The sequence below is a fragment of the Cuculus canorus genome, chromosome 7, assembly GCF_017976375.1.
Source record: "Cuculus canorus isolate bCucCan1 chromosome 7, bCucCan1.pri, whole genome shotgun sequence".
Classification (NCBI taxonomy): Eukaryota; Metazoa; Chordata; class Aves; order Cuculiformes; family Cuculidae; genus Cuculus; species Cuculus canorus.
In genome coordinates, this window is record NC_071407.1 from 18028697 (window position 1) to 18049080 (window position 20384).

The 20384-nt window shown below is 37.3% G+C and overlaps 1 protein-coding gene across 3 annotated transcripts in view; it reads right to left on the reverse strand.

Annotated features, from left to right (window-relative positions):
• Positions 1-20384, reverse strand: part of KIF20B (kinesin family member 20B) — a 35434-nt gene that overhangs the window by 5186 nt on the left and 9864 nt on the right. For all 3 annotated transcript variants that reach the window (XM_054072251.1, XM_054072253.1, XM_054072252.1), the window contains exons 13-30: positions 19195-19357; positions 18165-18413; positions 17250-17389; positions 16502-16652; positions 15500-15725; positions 14922-14983; positions 14613-14732; positions 13381-13543; positions 9099-10305; positions 7667-7805; positions 6576-6698; positions 6045-6105; positions 5285-5410; positions 4889-5025; positions 3768-3923; positions 2834-3010; positions 2078-2242; positions 255-458 (exon numbers count right to left, since the gene is read on the reverse strand). In XM_054072251.1, the coding sequence (XP_053928226.1) occupies positions 255-458; positions 2078-2242; positions 2834-3010; positions 3768-3923; positions 4889-5025; positions 5285-5410; positions 6045-6105; positions 6576-6698; positions 7667-7805; positions 9099-10305; positions 13381-13543; positions 14613-14732; positions 14922-14983; positions 15500-15725; positions 16502-16652; positions 17250-17389; positions 18165-18413; positions 19195-19357 (3769 nt within the window). The remainder of the gene's footprint in view (positions 1-254; positions 459-2077; positions 2243-2833; positions 3011-3767; positions 3924-4888; positions 5026-5284; positions 5411-6044; positions 6106-6575; positions 6699-7666; positions 7806-9098; positions 10306-13380; positions 13544-14612; positions 14733-14921; positions 14984-15499; positions 15726-16501; positions 16653-17249; positions 17390-18164; positions 18414-19194; positions 19358-20384) is intronic.

A 20384-nucleotide genomic window follows, 5' to 3' on the forward strand; every position in this document is an offset into this window, starting at 1 on the left:
GTAAAAGGTAAAGAGAAAGTACAAATCGGAGACAAGGGGACAGAGACTGGATAAATTGAACTCTATGACCTTATTCAACACAGGCCTGATATGCACCATTTGTCAGAGATTTGGCAGGGATGTTTAAATATACCCTACATACATCCTTAGGAACTCAGTGAGAATCAGAAGATAAGGATAGGATTTTAACAAAAGACCAGAGTAATACATTGAAAAAGTGCACAACGTATTTTTTAAGTCAATTTAGGCCATACCTCATCCATCTCTTCAATCTTCCTTTTATTTCTTGACCTGAGCATTTTAACTGTAACTGGTAAGCTGCTGCCCTGGTGCTTCACCTCTATCTTATTGGGTTGCAGAGGTGTAAACTGGATTTCCATCTCTGGTTTTGGGAAACGACTAGTTCTTCCATTTTCTGTGGACACTTCAGAAGAGTCAAGGACAATTTCTGAATGGTCCTACAAGCACATGGAAATTTTAGGAAAGAGTTCTAAAATAACTAGTGAGTTAAAAAACTGTAATACATATCCCTTCCCAGTAGTTTGCAAAGGAAGCATCTTCCAGTTGTTAGCTTTCAGACTGCTTAATACAACTGAAGAAATTACTTCAGCTATAGTAGAGTTTAACATTTATTTTCCCAAACTTTGCTTTATTTTTTAGAAGTTAACACTTCTGTGATCACAGAACTAATCTTCTATTAGTTTCAAGTGCTGCCCCGTTCTCGCAGGATTTTAGGAAGGACAGTACTGTCTTCTGTTCACCCACCACAACCCTGATTTTGTAAGCCTCAACCCCATAACACTCCAGTGGCCTTAACCTCTCCTAAAAAAAGTGCCAGCTTCTTAGCCTGTCTTCACAAGGCAGGAGACACATAGCACCTTGATCATTTGGAGTTTTAGTTCTTTAGCTCCACCAGGTCTTTCCTAAGAATTATTTGGCTTCCTCCCAAAACTTCACCCCAATCCGTTCAACACCATCCTAACAGTTTTTTTACACCAAGCCTGTTAACAGCCTCTCCTTACTTATAACATCAAGTATTGTGGCTACCACCTTGATCTAAATACTTCAGCATCAACTGTTCATGACAATTCTTCTCTGTAACTTATTTTATAGCAAAAAGAACTGATTTTATGATGCTGCCTTAGCTGCTATTACAAAACTGTACAAAAGAAGTAACCATTCTGAAAACTATTTTGTCCTCCCTCATACAAGACAAGCCTTCTCTCTGCAGAACTAGCTGAACAGATGAAGAAGCAAGAAACTAGCCAGTCTTACGGGGCAGTAGGCAGCAAATAGACTGAGAGGCATTTGGGCATTCAGTCCAGCTCTGCAACAACGAGAATTGCATCTCCTAGAAGACAGGGGAGGAACTGCTAGGAAATCCATGTTCAGCCCTGTTCATTGTTAATTAGCAGAGGAGCCACAGAACGTTAATTCAGTCTAGCAGAACTGTCTCTTTACACACTGTTCACGCTTCACTCAGAATCAGGAGTCTCAGTACAGTTGCAAGCCTTCTAATTTTGGTTCAGGAAATACGCAAAGCTGACCTTTTATTTGTATAAATTCCACATAGTGTTTTGCTTTGGGTTTAGAGCAGGATGCAAGGTACTGTTCTGTTCTTGTGAACACCCATATGGGCTGGCAGCTCTAATTACAGAATCATCTCTTACTACCACATTATAGGCAAGAGCACTAAAGCTGTTTGAGCTGAAAACTCCTGCATGGGGCAGGAACACCTTCGCTAGGCCAGGTTGCTCAAGGCCTCATCCAGCCTGGTCTTCAGATCTCTAGAGCCTGAATGAGTTGACTAGTTTTTCCCTTTGGTATATAAGTTCTACAATGCAGAGAGTAGTATTCTATTAACTGAAGTACTTTTTTTCTGACAATGAGGATGAAAGAGGGAGAAAGAATGAACAAGAATGCAGAACCAACAACATAGTTAAAGTACAGAGAACGATGACAAGTAACTTTTGAGAAAGTCCCAACGTTGCTGAAACATATACTGAGAAAACAACAAAACAAGAGTTATCAACAGCATGTCATTAGTACATAACTTCTATAAATACCACAAACATACCTCTTTGTTTACAGACAGATCTATTTTATCATGTCCTTCTTCACGTAAAGGTACTTCTGCCAAAGACTTATGACTCTCACAGTTAATGTGTTGTTCCAATTCCTTTATTAAGTCATTTTTCTCAGCCAGCTGTTTTCTTAGCTTTTCTGTCTCAGTTTCCTTATCCTAATAAAAATAGCAAAAATTACCTCAAATTGCAGGATTAGCAAAATAAACTAACATATATGCAAGCCTCATTCACGTTACTTGGTAGCATCAGTTTTAGAATTGCAGGCTACAATTGCAGCTATCCAACAAAAAGCCAGTAATTCCACATAAATGGCCAGTATTTAAAGTGAAGAAATGTCATATAACCACCCGGGAAGATGTATTGAAAAATGTTTTACTTTACCCTAATTCTGTAGGGTTATAGGAAGTTTGCCTCATGTTTTTTTATGAAGTCCTTGGTGCTCTGAAAAAGGCAGCACCAGCACGTGTGACAATTGTTTCAGATTTCCAGTCCAACTTGGTAATCAGAGGATTAAATAGACTTGAGTTTTTGTTTGAACTAATAAATACTTCAAAACTTCAGTTACTGTTATAAATTCCATTTCAAAAGAACATAGCATTTTTAAAATTCACTGCAAATGGTTTGAATGTGACAGTGTATAAGAACAAAAAAGACCCAAAATGCAAAGAGCAAAGATAGTGTTTTGCAGAATTAATGGATAACAAAAAAATAAAATCACATAGGAACAAGAAAGAATGAGAGATGACCTTTCCTGAATCCTTTAATGCAGCCTCTTTCAGTTCTGCTAGTTCTTTATCTTTTTGCATGGCATTAGAAGCCAAAGTCTTGAGCTGTACTTCCAGAGCTTCTACTAATTTATCTCTTTCTTCACGCCACTTCTGAAGATTGTTGTCCTTTTCTACCAGCTGTGCAGCAAGTCTTTCCTAAATGGGGAAAAAAAGATAGTGGCATTCAATCCGATCTTAACTGTTCCGATGGTTTGATTTTGCACAGTTAGAACTACTTTATTGCCTTAGGAAACTTGAGAACTTAAGTAGCTCTTAAACTGTTTGAGATGAGTTTTTTCCCTACAAATATGCAAAAGCAAACCTTGCTTCAATTAGAAAAATCTGTACCTATATTTATATTCTTTGTGAAGAGAATTTTTGATAACAACCACTTACTCCTGCTTGCTTGCTTTGTGATTTTACTACTATCATGTTTCAGGCAAGCAAAGTCACAGCCAAAGTGAAAGTAGTCCTAAGCTAACATCCTCCTGTACTGATTGCAGGTCCCAAAAGTCATTGCCAACTACTTCTAGGTGCAAATATAAGTTTAGATTGTACAGATTCATAAAACCATTTCATATGCTTAAAAACTTACAACCTTGACACAGTCCAGTGAACAGGCAAGGTGAAGTTTTTCTTTTTCACAAGATGAAGTTTGAAGAATTCCTAGTGAGGTGGTGGTGGTGATCGGATGGAAAGGAACAGACGTTAAATTTCATGAAGTACTAAGCTTTTTCATTTTGTGACCCTCCTATTCCTTCCTTTTCATACTGGGATTCCATCTAGGCTTTGCCATGTGGTAGTGACAGGACTCTGACGGAGGCCAGCCACCCTACAATGTTACCACTTGCCAGGATGTTTGCTCTGTACTACAGATCACACTAGGACTCTGATGACATCCCCAGTCACTTACAATTTCTGCTTGTTGCTCTACAAAACGTTCTTTGTCCTCTGCAAATTTTTTCATTTCTCTGCTGTGAAGGTTGTTAGCTTCTTTTATTTGACTTATGAAACCCATTTTTTCTTCCAGCCACTTCTTTCTATCAGTTTGGTACTTTGCCTCATTCTCCTGTTTCAATAAAACCAGAAATAAAACCACAGATGGAGATTAGGTAAACAGTATTAAAATCCAGATTACCATTAAATGGATTTGTTTCAAAAAGATAACAGAACCACTAGCACAGTTTTACTCCAGCATATTCCCCAGTGCAAGTATTACAATCTTCTTTGTTCTTCTCTATTGAAAAAAACTAACAATTTTCAGCACTTCTTATTTAGACTGGCACATCTTCACAGAACAGATTTTTTTTCCTCTAAAAATGCTCTGTTTAATCCACAAACAGTGGAGTTACATAAAAGTTACAAGAAAAGTAATGGTAAAGAGATCCTTTTAACTTGCAAATTCCCAATCTTTCATGCTGCCTTACAGGATATATAAGAAAACTTATTTCTCCTTTAAGACTGAAAGGCAAAGAATGCAGCACAATTTGAATGGTAGGCAGAGACAGCACATACCCAAAAATCTCACTTCAATCACAGCAACTTTGCCTCCTTTTTTTTTTTTTTTTTAATCATAGTCAAACCTCTTGTCTGGGAGAACGTCTGCCAAGACAGAAGGCACCTGAAAAGCTGCTTGGAAAAAAGTCTACTTACTAATCCAACAAGAATTACAGGCAATTCCTCAGCCTAACAGGAAGGGCCTACAGGTCACACAGCAAGCACAACATCTTGGAAGTTTGATTTCGGGAGTTGGATTGGTTATTACCAGTATTAGAGGAGCCCACCTACAGAAGCACCATCCGTGGCAGCATGAAACTGGGAAGGGTGCACTCCATTACAGGGCATCAGTGATGCCGTACATTACAAAGATGCTGCATCGGGCACCACAGCTTTAAAGGGAGGTTTCCTTTATCAGTGTAACAGCTTGCCATATCATGCCACAGCTCTTGAGGATAGTGACACAAAAAAAATTAAGATCCCTAATTGAAAGTTAGAGCTTCAAAACTCAGCATGAATTACATCACCATATTTTACCTTCAGTTCTTTTTGCAGCTTTATGAGTTCCTCCTTTTCATTCAGGTTTCTCTCCTCATTTTTGCTCATCTTTTTCTGCCAGTCACCATCGCTCTGGTTATTCAGCTCTGTATATTTTTGCTTCCATGCTTCCAGTTCTAGTATACAAAATGAGGATAAATAATTTATAGTTTCAAAGGCATATTTGACTCCATTCACATTCTTCTACTAAAGTTCCTTGGATTTATCAGCTATGACTAAAACATGACAACAGAAGCCTTTAACTGTTAGAAGCTTTTGCCATGCACTACATAAAACGAATGTCTACATAAGAGCAAACAAATAAATCCAGAAATGTAAAGCAGCTGACATCTAAAACAATTTTGCTTTTCTGATCACTTCCCATGGAGACATTACCCAAAACTAATCTGTTGTTCTCTTCTAATTTGGCTTCAAGCGCTTGATCTTGTTCAATCTGAGTCCGTTCTTGTTCTTCCAATGTCATCCGCATATCTTCAATGATTTTTTCCTTTGCACACAAATCTGAAGATTGAAAAATAGAGATAAGGCCCCTTCCCTAGTTTCCACCACTCTCTCTCAAAGTGCCTTCATCACAGCCATTTATTTCCCCATTCCCTGAGATCAAAAGCTCTATTAGAAATAAACAGAGAATCTCTACTGAACTCTCCAAGCCTAAAATTCTGAAGTTATTTTCATTGACTTGATTTAGGTGATGGTTCCAACACTAACAACGCTCAGACTATGTCCTGTATTATATGAGAAACTAAACATTGTTCAACTGCTAAATGTTTATCAAATGTGCAGAAACTGTTATTGTTCTAGTTCATGTTTCACTGTCTGATTTTGTTAAAATGGCCAACTAAAATGGCAAATAAATACCAACATGTAACAAGTTAATACTGATGCGGCAAAGCCACACTTTCTCAGGGGCTTACGTTTCTTGTTCTGAGACCATTTCTTTGCTTTCAAATATACCTGCTAATAATGATTCCATAAAAATTAGTTCCCAACTGTGACACTTTAACATCCAGGTTGCAGTGTCTCACTATATTTTAAAATATCAATACACAAGACTCTCCAGATTTTTTATCAACATGACAACTGATTATGTTGCCACGCTACACCAAAAAATTGAACAATAATGGCTTATCCTGACCTTTATGTGTTTTCTCGTATTCTTTGGAAATCTCTTCCAGCTTTTCAATATTCAACTGCTCCTAAATATGCCATTAAAAGCAAATTAAAGAAAACGTGTTGAAACAAACAAACAAATATACATGCTAGAAACAAGTAACTTTTCATTCTGAACTTTAGTCATTAAGGTATTTAAGATGAAGAGTTCAGAAAAAATAAGTTTTTCATATAGTGTAAAGGAGCATTCAAGCTGATAAAAAATGTCTAGAGGAAAACATTACTACTAATATAAGTAAGTAGCACCAATCTGAATATCTGCAGATATTAAGTATGGGTTTACTAGGCAAATTACTCTATCTGAAACAATTTGACAATGCCTCACGGCAAGAAGTCCTTTAAACAACTTTCATTCATCCATTCAAAATAATTTCAGCTGACTACTCTTAGTTTTACTCCAATTTCTGTACACTTTCTCTTGTTGCTTAGAAAACTCACCTCATTAATGGATTAATTAAAAAAAATGACAGCAAGGAAAACTTTAGAAATAAAATACCTTTTTAAGTTGCAGGATTGTGCGCTGTTTGATTTCCAATTCCTCACCAAACTGGCTTTTCATTCTCTGAAGCTCACTAACTTCTTTCCTTAGGGACTTCTCCTCAGATTGCATGGTACACACCTGTAGCAACACACAAAGACAGCAAGCAAAGCTAAAACTTAGCTACAAGCCTTTTACAGTCAAAGACATCTAAATAACCAGATATTTTAAGAGTCATATTTTTGCAAGCATCTTAGCTACATTTCAGGAGCTGGAAGTGTACTATATTGTATATCTTTCCTAGGGAAGGAATTCACCATGGAATAGAGCAGAGCAGAGAAAACAAAAACGAACCAAGCACACAAAACCCCTGTGTTAAGATAAAAAAGAATGTTTTCTGATGTTTTCTGATCCCATCGTTGCTACTTCTCAAACAGAGGATTACACACTGAATGTTAGGCTGCTGGGGAAGATCTTAATACTTCAAGGCTTAACTTCCAAGCCCAAACTCTTGCAATAGTCTTCTGGATTTCAAGTCCTTGTGACATTCCATGAAGTTCCAAGAAATCCTGCTATTTGATAACTGTTAACAATTAACATCAGTAAAAGTTACACCGTTTTTTCGTTTCTTCTCACCAATCTTGAGAGAAAAACATAGCTCAGATATTTTAAAATCTCAAGGGAATGAAAGCACTAAGTTCTAATCACCCCATCTTTTCCTCTTAGACATCAGGATTTTCCACAAGTCTGTACCTTTGAAGTCAGCACAAATAACAGCATAAAGCTGTAATCCTCATAACAACAGTAAAGGCCTTCTCCATAAACAGATTAGCCACTGTTTTCATAAGCTTTTTTGAAGTGTATTGATAAATTTTACATCCCCACTCCTTCAATATGTGTACTAAATAGCGTTTTGATACCTGGTCTTTATCTTACAGCTTCAAAGGCAATGCAACTTAAGATTCGGCTACTCTCTAAATGGATCACTCAAAATAGCCTTATTATAAATCGCTTTTAATATTTGTAACTTAGATTTGTGAAAACAGTTTTTAATAACAGAACCCTGAGCATAAACTCTCAGAAGAAACATTTGACCTATGGTTACAAACCTCTTTTTGTACTTGTTGAATTTGTTTCTTGGCATCAGAATATTTCTCTTTCAAATCTGTATATTCCTCCTCTTTCCTCTCCAAATCTTTTTTCAAACTCTGTATGAGGTTTGAGCTCTCCGAAATATCTTTACGTAACCTTTTGTTAGAAATTAAGAGATACAAATAACATTAGTGTTACACACGTCAAAGAAACAGCTTTTACACGTTAACACAGGCTATTTGACTGCTAGTTTATTCATGAATGGCATCTCAGATCTATCAAATCCATGACAAGCTGTCATTATACTTCTGGATTTTAGCTTATTTTATTATCCTGAGGTAAGAAACGGCTCAGGTTGACTTCTGAACACTGCCAAGTTTTAAATTCTATGTTTTACACACAGTAGAGCAACGATTTTTATCCTTATGCGTTCTTACAACATAACAAAATAATCAAGGTTAATATCAAGTAAGTTTAAACTTGATAGCTACATCCCAAACTTTGTAATGACATAAGGAAAAATCAAGAGAACAGAAAACCAATAACATTGCAGCAAGTACTGCTGTTACAAGTGCTACAAAATTAAGAAGTTTCATGGGTTTATTTTTAAATGGTCATTTTTATTTAAAAAAGTTTACAATAAGACCTCTTGGATTTTTACTTTAAAACTAAAACTTACAGAATTTTTTTTAAATTTTAGAATTGACACAAGACCTCACAAAAGGAAAACCTTTCAAGGCTTTACAAGCACAGGGTTGGAGATCTCCAGACCTTCATGGTCAATTGTACTTTGGAGTATATACAAGTACCCACAGATGTGACACTAACAGCCTCTTAAAGTCGTTTTTATATGATTGCCATTTCCTTACCACATAGCTAATATAATCTCTCAGATACATTTAGTCTCTTATTTCTTAAAGATTTAGAAAGTAGAGGGGACTGGGGGAAATTCTACTCTCCTACATCCATTATTGTTCACCTAGAATAGCTGTTACCAAAAAAAGGGGGTTACCATTTATTCCCTAGGCTTTTTCATTTTTTTTCTCCTTCTCCTTGTTACCATCCAGTCTTTTCTCAAGAAAACATTGCCTACTTTTATACAAGTTCGAAGACATAACATTAACCTATATGTCATTTCCTCAAGAAAAAGTACCCAACACAAAACTACTAGAAATCTCCAAATAATTTGTTTCCTTGCATGCTCCTGTTTCCCTCTGCAACATTTCCACATGGTTTAGATTGAAATTTTTAAATAGATAGGAAAACATAGCCAGCAGGATACGCAGATATCAAGTCAAGCAGTGTATTAAAACTTCTAAAACAGAAGTTTGGTGAATAAAGTTGATAAGATGCAAACATATTTTATCAAAATAAACAGATGTTCACAGACTGTAGTTTTGACTTGAGTCTATTCTCAAAGGGCTATAAGTTGTCTTACTATTTACTTACAATTCTATAGTTTGTATTTGCTTATCCTCCTTTTTCTCTTTTTCCTGAAGAGCATCTTTCATGTGTTCTAAACTGTTCATTAGCTGCATGACTTCCGCCTTCAGAATTGCTTCTTGATCATTTAATTCTTTCAGCTTTTTGTCTGAGTTGACACATTTCTCTTGCAAAGATACCACATTGCTTTCTAGATTTAAAATAATAGATTCTTTTTCTTTAAGTGCTGCTTCTAACTTTGTTATGTTATCATCTTTAGCTCTAAAAGTCTGTAAGAGGCATTCAAGCTCTCTTGTTTTTTCTTTGTAGCTGGCAACTTCCACCTCAAGCTGTGAAATTACTCTGTGATCTTCTGCAGCCTGTTTTTCAAAATCCTGAGTTTTCTTCTGGATTTGTGCTTGTAACTGATTCATAAGATCCTCTTCCTTTATGGACTGACGATCTTGATTTGCAACCTCATTTAATGTTACTTTTAGTTGATCATTATAATTCTCAGTATCATTAAGTCTCCTCTTTAGGTCTTCAACTTCTTGAAGGAGTTCTTGAATCCGGTGACTTTTTTGTGAAGAAGCCTTAATCATATTTTTGCATTCTTCCCAAATGTTTTCAACAACACAGTGAAAGGAGCTCTCACGCCTCAGATCTGCTGTAGGAGCAGTTTGGGGTTGCACGCATACAGAACTCATTTCAGCTCTCTCTGGTTCATCTTTTTGGGAGTCTAAGGAGTCCTTTATATTAATTAAATCAATATCCATGGCATAAGACTCTAAGTGACATTTATACAACTTATTTACTTTAGATTGCATTGTTTTAATTTGTGACACTTTATCAATTATGTTTTGTTTGGCAATTTCTACTTCATTACTTAGCTGAATAATCTTTTCTTCTTGTTCCATATTTGTAGTTTTCTGTTTGTTCAATTCAGAAACAACTTCCTGATAGTCAGCTCGACACTGCTGAAGTTCCTCACCTAAGCTAAAAGCCTTTTCTTCAGAAGCAGAGAGCTTGAGACGCAAGTCTCTTATCTGCCCATGGAGTTGTTCTTTTTTGTTGTTCTCTCTTCTGTATTGTTCTTCAGGTGCAGCTAGCTGACCTTCCAAGGTTTCTGTTCTTTCCCTCAGTGCTGGTATTTTTGTATAATTCTCAGAAGTATTTGTTTTCACAGGTTCAGTTTTCTCTTGCTCTAAAGAGTCATCAAAACTCCCCATCACTCCTAAAAAAAAACCAAAACAAAAACACACAACAAAACCATACAGCTCAGGTTAATTCAAATCAATAGTACAAGACACAGGCAACACCAAATAGCAGTTACAACATGGGAAAAGTTAACCATCTCGTATCATAAGCCACACTCTCATATCATACAGCATTCTAAAGTCTTGAAGTAGTTAGAGCACTCTGAACAGTTTAATATGCAATAGGTGCCTGTTCAGGTTCTCGATATAGTTTGCAGCAAGAGGTGCTCAGAAGCCTTAAAGAAGACTTTGCCATGCCTCTATTTCAGCCTTCTACTCTGCACCACTGGTAGAAAAATCTAACTAGTTTTACTAATATGTAGTAATACCTGTGAGCTAGATAACATTCACAGCCATATTTAGTTTCTACTTTCACTGTGTTGACAATCCCTTTAATACAGCCAACAATCACTCATGCTACATTTAGAAGAGCAATGACATTGCATACTTTTCTCAGAAGTTTCAATCTCCCCTTGCTTTAAAAATGAAGCTAAAAAATCCAGCACAAGTTTTTCATTTAGTATTTGGGACCTTCCTCTTCTTTTTTCAATTGGTTTTTAAACTAGGTAGAAGAAGAAATATTTGTGCTCACACCTAGTGTGTTGCATGTAAAGTTTTCCCAGAAAGATTACAACTTTCCATCACAACTCCAAATTTCCATAGATATTTTATATACTTAGGACTAGTTTTTCCCCAAGTGATGAGCAATTCTAACTAAAATCACATGCATTTCACCACCTTCAAATTTACTCCAGCTGCATCTCACAGAGATGTTTTAGAATCCAGCAGTGACCGTTCAGTAACACTTAGACTGTGTTTTAATGTTAAAATCAAGCCTAACTCTCTCTAAGGATGAGGAAATCACAACTTTGTACTCCAGAAAGATACTATGGATTCCTGCGAGTACTTCAACTACACTAAGGTGAAGTTTAGCAGTCAGATCGCTTTGGGAGCATTAAGCATATAAGTACACGTGTACTGCATGGGAACATCCTCCAGGTCCAACCAGTTTCATTGTCACTAGAAGCAGAAGTATCCATACTAAGGTATTAGCAATAACGTCTCCATCTCAAGTCAGGTTCTGGGTTTTGATTATTTTTAGACTGACACTTTTTTCCTTTTTTTTTTTTTTTTTTTTCTCCTGAACCTTTTATGTTCTAACTAGATATATGACATGCTCCTGCTAGGTCAGACACAGCTTTACTTTGGCTTGTAAAGCCGCGCTTCTAAATTCTTCAAGATTAAAAAGTTTGATACGGGAGATTTTTCCCACTGAAAGCCCAGTTGCGTAGTCCCACGAAAACATACCAGAGAGAATACTGCATATTCGTGCCCAGTGCAAGTGATTTTATATATGTCACCAAAAGGGAGAGGTGCTGGGGTGTCTTGACACCTTTGTGATCTAAGGTGGCAAGATGAAAAAAGTAGCAGCTTAGCCCAATACATAAGGGAGAAGGGTATGATCACTCACAAGAGGATTTAGAAGTTATGTAATACCTTATACAGACAGCCACAGTCATGTAGCAAAGCAGGATAAATATTAGTGTAAGAAGGTACATGATATTCAGTCCAGAAGCTTTCTATGTAGCAAACACTAAGAAAGAAAAAGCCCTACCCTAAAGCATGAGGCAAGTCCTAGGGAAGGGTACAAACCCCTGAACTTCAAGACACTATAACCTAGCTTCTCATAAAACAAACTTAAATCATAGGCCAACTAACATATCTAGATTCTGAAAAAAAGCCACCACAATGTAGCTGTGCTCACTGTTCCATTGTGCCAAGAACACCTAATGAGAATGGTTAGATATAAGTACATATAGTAATAAACCTCATCATTGTGAAGCATCTAACTTAGTTTTTAAATCAGATGCCTTATATTCTCAAAACCCACAAAAGAAACATTTAACACGACTGAGTAGCCTGTTCTTCCCAACAGAAGAATCTCAATGCTGACATGAATGGGCACTGCAAAGTGCTTTGTTCCATAAATTTAAGCTGATCTTTTTCTAGACTGAGTGTTCCCTTATACTTTCACTGCAGAATGTGATGAATGACAGTCCAGCACTCAGTTTATTCCCCTATCCGTACCCTTAGTTTTCTGGGATCGTGTGAATTTGACAAGTTCCCTTTTAACGCTTTTTTTATCCCTCTTTATGGAGAAAGGTATTTCCTGCTTCCCATTTTTCATTTCTTATTTCTCTTTTTATATACTATCCTCACCCAAACAATGCCTACAAGATTTTCTAACTTGTACCTGCTCTGCAGGAGGAAGGCAAGAAAGTAAGGGACACAATGAGAAAACCTTTCATTCTCCTTTCACATATGCTTTCCATACTTCTATGAGAAACTGAAGCCCAGTTGTGTCCTGGAGTTAGAGGCAGGCAGATCTTACAATAACATTTTGCACAAGTCAGCTCCATGTAAGTCATTCTCACCCATTAATAAGCTTTAATGAAACAGATCACGTAAGTAGTGGTGTCCTTTTCAGTTTCACCTGTACCCTCAAAGGGCTTTGACTACAGCAAGTTTATTCAAAGACTGGTAAAGCTCACAGATAAAGCAATGAAAGTAAAGAAATTGGAAGTGCAAATGCAAGAGCTGCACAAAATAGGATATCTATGGGCTTGAAATAATTTTACTTTAAGTGGAGAGCTTTTCACCTCTGCCAGCACAGTCACCTTGACGAGGGATGGTGCGATTGCAGCACACAGAATGAAATACCAAGTCTCACAGCACACGCTGATTGTTCAGACGTAGAGCCAGTCATCGACACTAGAAATTGCTTATGAACTACAGCGGAGGTTGCAGATACATTAACAGATAAGGAAAAGTAGCAGAAAGGAAAGAGTCTAAAAGCTAAGCTTTATTTTAAGCATTTAGGAGTGAATAGTATAGTGAAACAGATATTTACATAAGTTACTTCCATTTACTTTTTAACATGGATTTTCTCCTCGTGGCACCACGTTTATGCTTCACAACTTTTTGTTTCTGTTCTGGTATAGTAATCAAGTTTTTTTGGAAGACCCTCTGTTGAGTGATGGTAGAAATTATACCTTTCTTTGTAGGTGGCTCTTCTTCAACACTGGGCTTGTTTTCAAAGCAGCGTTTTCTTCCCACTATCAATGCAGAGTCCCCACAATCCCTGGGCTGGGTTTTAGTCACTTGGTGAGACCTCTTTTCTGCCAGTTCTCTTGTAAGGGTAGTCACAGTGTCCTCCTGTATTAAAATAAGTTCAATTCCTTTACAAAGTAAGCACTTCTGAGGCTTAGTGGTAATCTTCTATAGGTAAATATTTTTACAAAACTCTGTATAATGTGCATAGCAGTTGCCAGAGGAACAAAGAGTAGATGCACCTTCACATATTATGAAGGTACAACAACATCTAACAGACTTGAGGTTTGTGGTCATGTTTTAAGTGTCATGCCACACAGTTTCCTAGAAACACTGGACAGTGGTGGAGCCTTGCTCTTGTACAAGTTAGTAACGGGAAGCAATCACCAACAACTCTTATCGCTCTTGGACCACTCTTGACAAAATAAGTTATTGTGGGGCAGAAACAGGGAATAGAGGATGAAGTACAGTCAAAGCCTTAAATTTACAGTGGAAGAGAGAAACAGATCAGAGTGCTGACTCAGTTTCATTTTTCCAACCTATATACATTTAGCCAAGCTAGCTTTTCAGCATCCAGCAGCTGGCAGTAGACTAGTCAGCTGCAAGCGCTATTAATCACATGAAAAGCAGAGGTAGCCTGGCCATCCACTTTTAGTTCAAACTCTGCTCAGTATATTCATATTACTGCTCGTCCTTTGAAAATGTGTGTGCATGGTGGTGGTGGGTGGAACACACCAATTTGTTGCCAGTTTACACAACTGCTGTCCTTCTCACACTTAACTTCTCACTGCTCATAAATTTGACCTTTTGCTGCAGCTAGACCTCCCATCCTTCTACCATCCAGGCAAAACAGTGACAATCCCTCTAATTCTCATTCCCCCTAGTTTGAGGCTGGCTTTTTTTTTTTCCCCCCCAAAGAGTGGCTCTTCAAAGCCTCATCTACAGTCCTCCAATAATAAATCCAGATCAGTGCTTCCAAAAAGTTCCATTTTTCACACATCTCTCTGCAGACGTTTTGCTGTAACTTTAGTTTCAATGCCAACTTCACCTGCTAACATTTCAAGCAAGGAACAGTTACTTACAGAAAGTTTCAAATTTCCAAAACAGTTAAGACCATGATAAGTACAGCTTTTGATTTTTTTCTATAAAGAAAACTCAGATGTCTAAGGCTTACATAGTCTTTTATGGTTTCTTCAAAACGGGATATCAAATCCTGTAGCATAGTAATAACATCATCTTTTTGCTCTGCAATCTCCATTAGTTCTTGAATTCTTTCATTCTGCATGTTCATTTTCTTGAAAATGAAAGAATAGTAGTTCAGTGTTAAGTTATTGAATCATACCATGCATTTAGAAGTAAAATCAGTTAAAGTAAGCTTGATATAAGAAAAAGCTAGAAGCATACTGTAATAGAATTTGAAGCTACTGGAATTTTGTATTAAGGTAAATAATTATGTACATGTTTTTCCCTTGAGAAAATTTACCTCAGTTGCTTCTTTAAGCTGCTCAGCAGATTGATCCAATTTAATCACCTGCATTTCAAAGTCTGTAACAGGAAAAGAAGCCTGTATCAAATAGGCAGTCATTACATAGTTTACTCATTAATCCACAGGGACACTTCAAAAGTTCTTTAGGCTTTATAAGTAGGAGAATTGGGCCTTGCAGCCCATATAAAATACAGATCGTATCAAGAAACTTCTGCTGAAATCTTATGAGGGGTTGCAGCTTTTTCCTCTAGAATCTTCCTCAGGATACCTGAAAATACTGCATCAGCAAAACCTAAAGAAGTACCAGCACTACAATATAACCATGAAATCAAGAATCAACAATGCTGCCATTTCACCCCACAATTCACAAGTCTGCAATTAACAGTTTTAAGTTTTGTCTTAAAAATGAAATAACCAAGGCCTGTGGAATTGTTCAGCTTGAACACACACAATTGGTTAACCCCCTCTGTACACAGGATTTACTTCCAAAATCCTGCTTGGCTAGACCATTTTTTCTATTTTACTGTAGTCATTCCTTTTTCCTGCTTTTCACATTATGTTCCCATCCAGCTCACCTTTGGTTTTCTGTGTCAGCTCTTCTTTGGTCTTACTTAGTTCAGTGGTCACCTCTCTCAGTTGTTTTTCAAGCATACCTATCGCTTCTCGTTGGCCCTCTAGCGACACAACATATGCCTGTGTTGCTTCTGCCTGCTTTTTGATACCAATGATATCAGTCTGCAGAGACTCAATAAAGCCCTGAAAACCAACGTGGGTGCCTGGCACGATGTTATATTCTTCAGCCTGAAAGATAATTTATATTCATTTAGAAATGGCAAATAACTACACAATAGCCATTCTTTCCACAGAACATTGCTAAGATCATTATGAATTCAAACATACAAGCCTTTAACTCTGGCTTAAAAGCCATCGTGTGGATTCATATGCAATTTGATTGTCAGTCTGTCTTCACATACAGGTCTCCAGTACTGAGTAATGCATACTTTATATTTATAGTATTTAATCATCCACAATCACATGCCCTTTTATACTCCCATCACAAAAGCATCCGCTCCAAACTTAATATAAAAACTTGTATTTTTTTTACCCAGTGAGAACATTGAATGAACACAGCAAGTGAAGCGTTTTAGAAGGAATACATCTGAAATTTTCTTATTTCAGTAAAAGTTTGTCAGGTGAAAGAAGTTTGTGTAGCCTTAAGAGGAAAAAGAAGTCTGGACCACTTCAGTACAGTTCATATATGGGGCATAAGAAGTCTGCTTCAAACCCTTTAAGCAGACCCTTAATGCAATAAGCTTTATACTATAATTGGAGATTTTGCCCTGATTTCTTTGTACATAGTAATTTTCACTTTGTGTTGTAGAAATGCAGAAACCAAAGACTCCTAAATGCATAGGGGAGGCTCAGCAACTACTCCTATTAAATGTGATATGATTATCTTGCTGATGATACGGTTACACAACATGCAATTCCTTGAAACTATCATTCCAATCCTTGTGACACTACATCACAATAGGTAGTTCCTGAAAGGGATGTTATTGAGAGGAGCGTAAAAATACCAGAGGTCCAGCTTGTTCACTGCAAGGCTGATCCTTCACATTATTTTCTTCATCTATGTTGTCAGCGTAACCATTTACAAGTTCCTTGAAGATTTCCAGGCGCCTGTCAGAATTTTCTTCAAGCCGTTCTTGTTGGTGAGAAAGGCACTCTCTAGAGTCAGAAAAATAAGTCAGCTGAAAACTAATCGGTAGGAGCTGCTAGGAAGTTATCATTGCAGCTCTCTAAACAAAGGGTTGTTGGTTGTTTGGGGTTTTTTTTCCTTTATTTTGGCACAATAGAAGAGATACTCAAAACAGTGTTGCCACACCAAAACAGAAATATATTTCCCACACACAAACCTGTGAAGGATGAGAGGCAAATACATACACAAGTCATGGACAGCACTTAACTACAAGCATTTTTTTAAGCTTGAACCAAAACGTCTGTTTGTAGTATCACTAAGACTGCAAAGACTTCACAAGTGTCGCTCTTTCTACAGACATCCTACCAAAGCAGCTCTTCTCTTAGGGAGAGGTCTACAGGAACAAATGCTGCTTATAGATTACACACACACATCCCTACCCATCCCCCCAAAAATCAAAGCCTTTCCAACACAGCATTTTCCCTGAACTCATAGTCCAGACAAACTAATACATTAACAGAGGCAGTAACTCTAGCAGACAAGTGGCAAACAGACACATTTAAGAAGTAAGTGAACTTACTTTCATGTTTAACTAGTAAATTTAAAACCACTTAGAGCTAACTTACTTGAAGAACATGTCCTGCTCAGCAAAATACTGGGTAAACTCTTGTGTCACTTCTTCACGAATTTTCAGTTCCAGCAGAAACTTATTCTTCTTTTCAGCAATAAGGTTGTTCTTCAACTCTTCTACAAGACCCAGCAGCCTCTAGAATTACCAGTAGTATTAAGTTTTTCATAAGAAAATAGTTTCCCAGAAGGGAGATTTTACTCATTCCTCAAACACTACAACAACATTTCACTCTTCCAGCTGGTAAAATTTCTTCCAGTTCTTTTATTAGCTTATTCATAAACAGGAAGATTCATGAGTAGATTGAAATATCTGTTTGGTACTAGCACAGCAATTTTTAAGTTTGCACAAAGTGGGCATCTGCAGAGAACATTAATTTCATTACAAGAAGTCTTAAAGTTGTCTGTAAAAAACAGAAGCTTAAGCTCCATAGGATTTAGCTTATTTTACAGATATTCATTTTTGGGGCAATATTAATGAAATCTCAACAAAACAGTCTCTACCTCTGTTCCCTCCTCCTTGGCTTCTCTAGAAGTGACTGAAATCACTATTCCTTATAAAATGGTTTTCAGAGTTTTATTTTTCATAGAATACAAAAGAACAATCTTCTGTATTGCTAAAAGCCAGGTAGTATTTGCTGTGCATTGACCATAGGGTACTAAAAGGCAAGAAAGGCAAATATGCAATTCCTACTGCCCAACCTGTACTTGGACATTCCACAGTTTTCCCACAAGAGGTACCAAGTCATGAGCAATACCACTTTCAGTTCCTAATGCTGGATGTAGATAGAGTAAGGGTGATCGGAAAATAAAATAGTTGAGAGTTAGGAGAAACTGGGAGCTTGCTGCCAAGGGAGATACCTTGCTTCAAGACTCCATGTTAAACAAATTCTTAAAGTAACCCTGGCACATACCATATATTCTTCTTTTCCAATAAGAACTTCTTCACATTTCTGCACTGCTTCTTCTCCTGATGAGTTATGCTGTTCCTCCATCTCATCATCAGCAACTTCAATCACATCTTCTAAGCTTCTGTCCCATAGGATAGTAGCTCTTTCCCTTGAAGCCAGCATTCTAGTGTCACAAAGTAATGATGATTCTGTAGCTGATTTCTGGCCATGTGACTGAACTCGGGGAAGGACAGACGTGTCCCTAAGTAAAACCTATCCAGAAAAATAAAGAACAAAGTCATTGGTATTTTTTAAACCTCTACAAGCACTTCCAAGAGACACCTGTTGCACTTCCCTATAGGTCTCCTGAGGTCAGCACTCCCCCAGCCCACCCTCTGTTCAGGGTCACTACTTTTCTAACAGTTTCCAGCTAGAGTATAGAGTCACTTTACCGTCTAACCTTTCTTTTGATCCCAGGAACACCAAGTTTCAACAGCTCAACAATCTCATGCTCCAACAGATTTCTGTTTCTCCTTTGCCTTGAGTTTCTAATTGTATTATGTCAAAATCATCCTACAAATTCTGTTTCTGGAAAGGCTGTATCACCCTTACAGTCTGCTCCTTCTCGGCTTGAACTCCACCTGTTTAAGTGAGGCCACAATCCAAAGACCTGGATATATTGTCTTTTCAACATATTTAACTGTCAACAGAAGTTTTCCAGGGCTTCCACTAAGGCTGCAGCACTGATCTGAATACTTTCATCTTCCAGCTTCACCAGGGTTATCTGACAGCACTTACTTCTACCCATTCTGTTTAACCTCCACCTTCCCACTGAAGCCTCTATGCTTCCAATCCTGTACCTCAAAAAAACCCGCATCCCAACAAAGCCTTTTCAAAAGCTTTACTAGTAAATAAAGCCTGACGAGAAGCAACTAGAAAACACAATTGCAACCTGAGACAGAAATCCAGTAATTAAATTCGTAATCTTAGAGAACCTGCTCTTTAACTGCAAATCATAAGTACTGATCAACAAGACAAACTACAACACACTTACTTTTTGTGCAATAGCCGAGAACTTTAGCACGTTGAGTGTTTCATCATACACCGAAGCACATTGGCTTATGTTTACTATCATGTATACCTTTCCCTTTCCAATGAAGTATCCTTGAAGGAAGTGAGTTAACTTACTTTCACGAAAGGGTATGTGCTGATGCAGCCTTTAAAGACAAAAGAACAGGTGACAAGAAGTTTAATAATTTCCACTCAGTGTAGTCTGAAGACTTAAATATTCATAGAAGCAGTAGTACTTAAATCAATTAAAAGTGTTTTGGACTAGACAGAGCTGTTACTGAAGACACTGCATAGCTGCTGCAAGTGCAGCTTTAGCCATTAGCTCAGATAGGCTATAGAAATTCAATCAATGGGAACAATTAAACAAAAAGAACATTCAGCCTAGCATAGGTCATGTAGCCTCACGCTACATCAAACTATACCTTTAGCTCTCTCTCCCTTTCTGCATTATCAAAAAGGCATATCTAGACTGGCTGTATTTTGGACATGTAACAGCTATTCAGTTACATGAAGTTACAGAACACAGCAAGATAGTGACACTCTTCCCAGAATACACACACAACTCATAAATAGCTTTGCTGCAGGACTGATAAACACAAATCATTTTTAGAAAGTTACTGCTTCCTATTTCACCTCCAAGGGGCAAGTTAACTCTTTAGGAGATCTTGCTTCAGATTATTTCTTCTATATTGTTAAAATTCCAAACGATAAGGATCAGAAAAAGATATTATGAATATATTAACAGCCCTCTGAGTAGCTGCCAGCTTTGTGTCCTTCCTGTCTGGAAAGGACAGGAAGATAAGCAAGACCATAAATTCACAAAGTGTTGGGTTAATCAGGAATACATGCTAGCAAATTTTTTTCATCATAAGGTGTGATAAACTTTGAACAGGCTGTCAGGAACAGTTAGGGGTAAGTGAATTTGGCAAAGCACATCCAGGCATATTGATCAACAGACTGAGAGTTCATTTATCTTCTGGGACAGAGACAGATCTTTAAGTGACAACCTGTAGATAAAGCAGTTCCTGGACAGTTACATCTGGCTGAGACTGTACATTGTACTACTTTATTAGACAGCTAACTTTTTGTATTATTTTACTATTATTCCTAAATAGCTGCAAGGCTTTCTTTTCTCTGTATATGCTTAGCTACATCAGGAGAAAAGTACTAAAA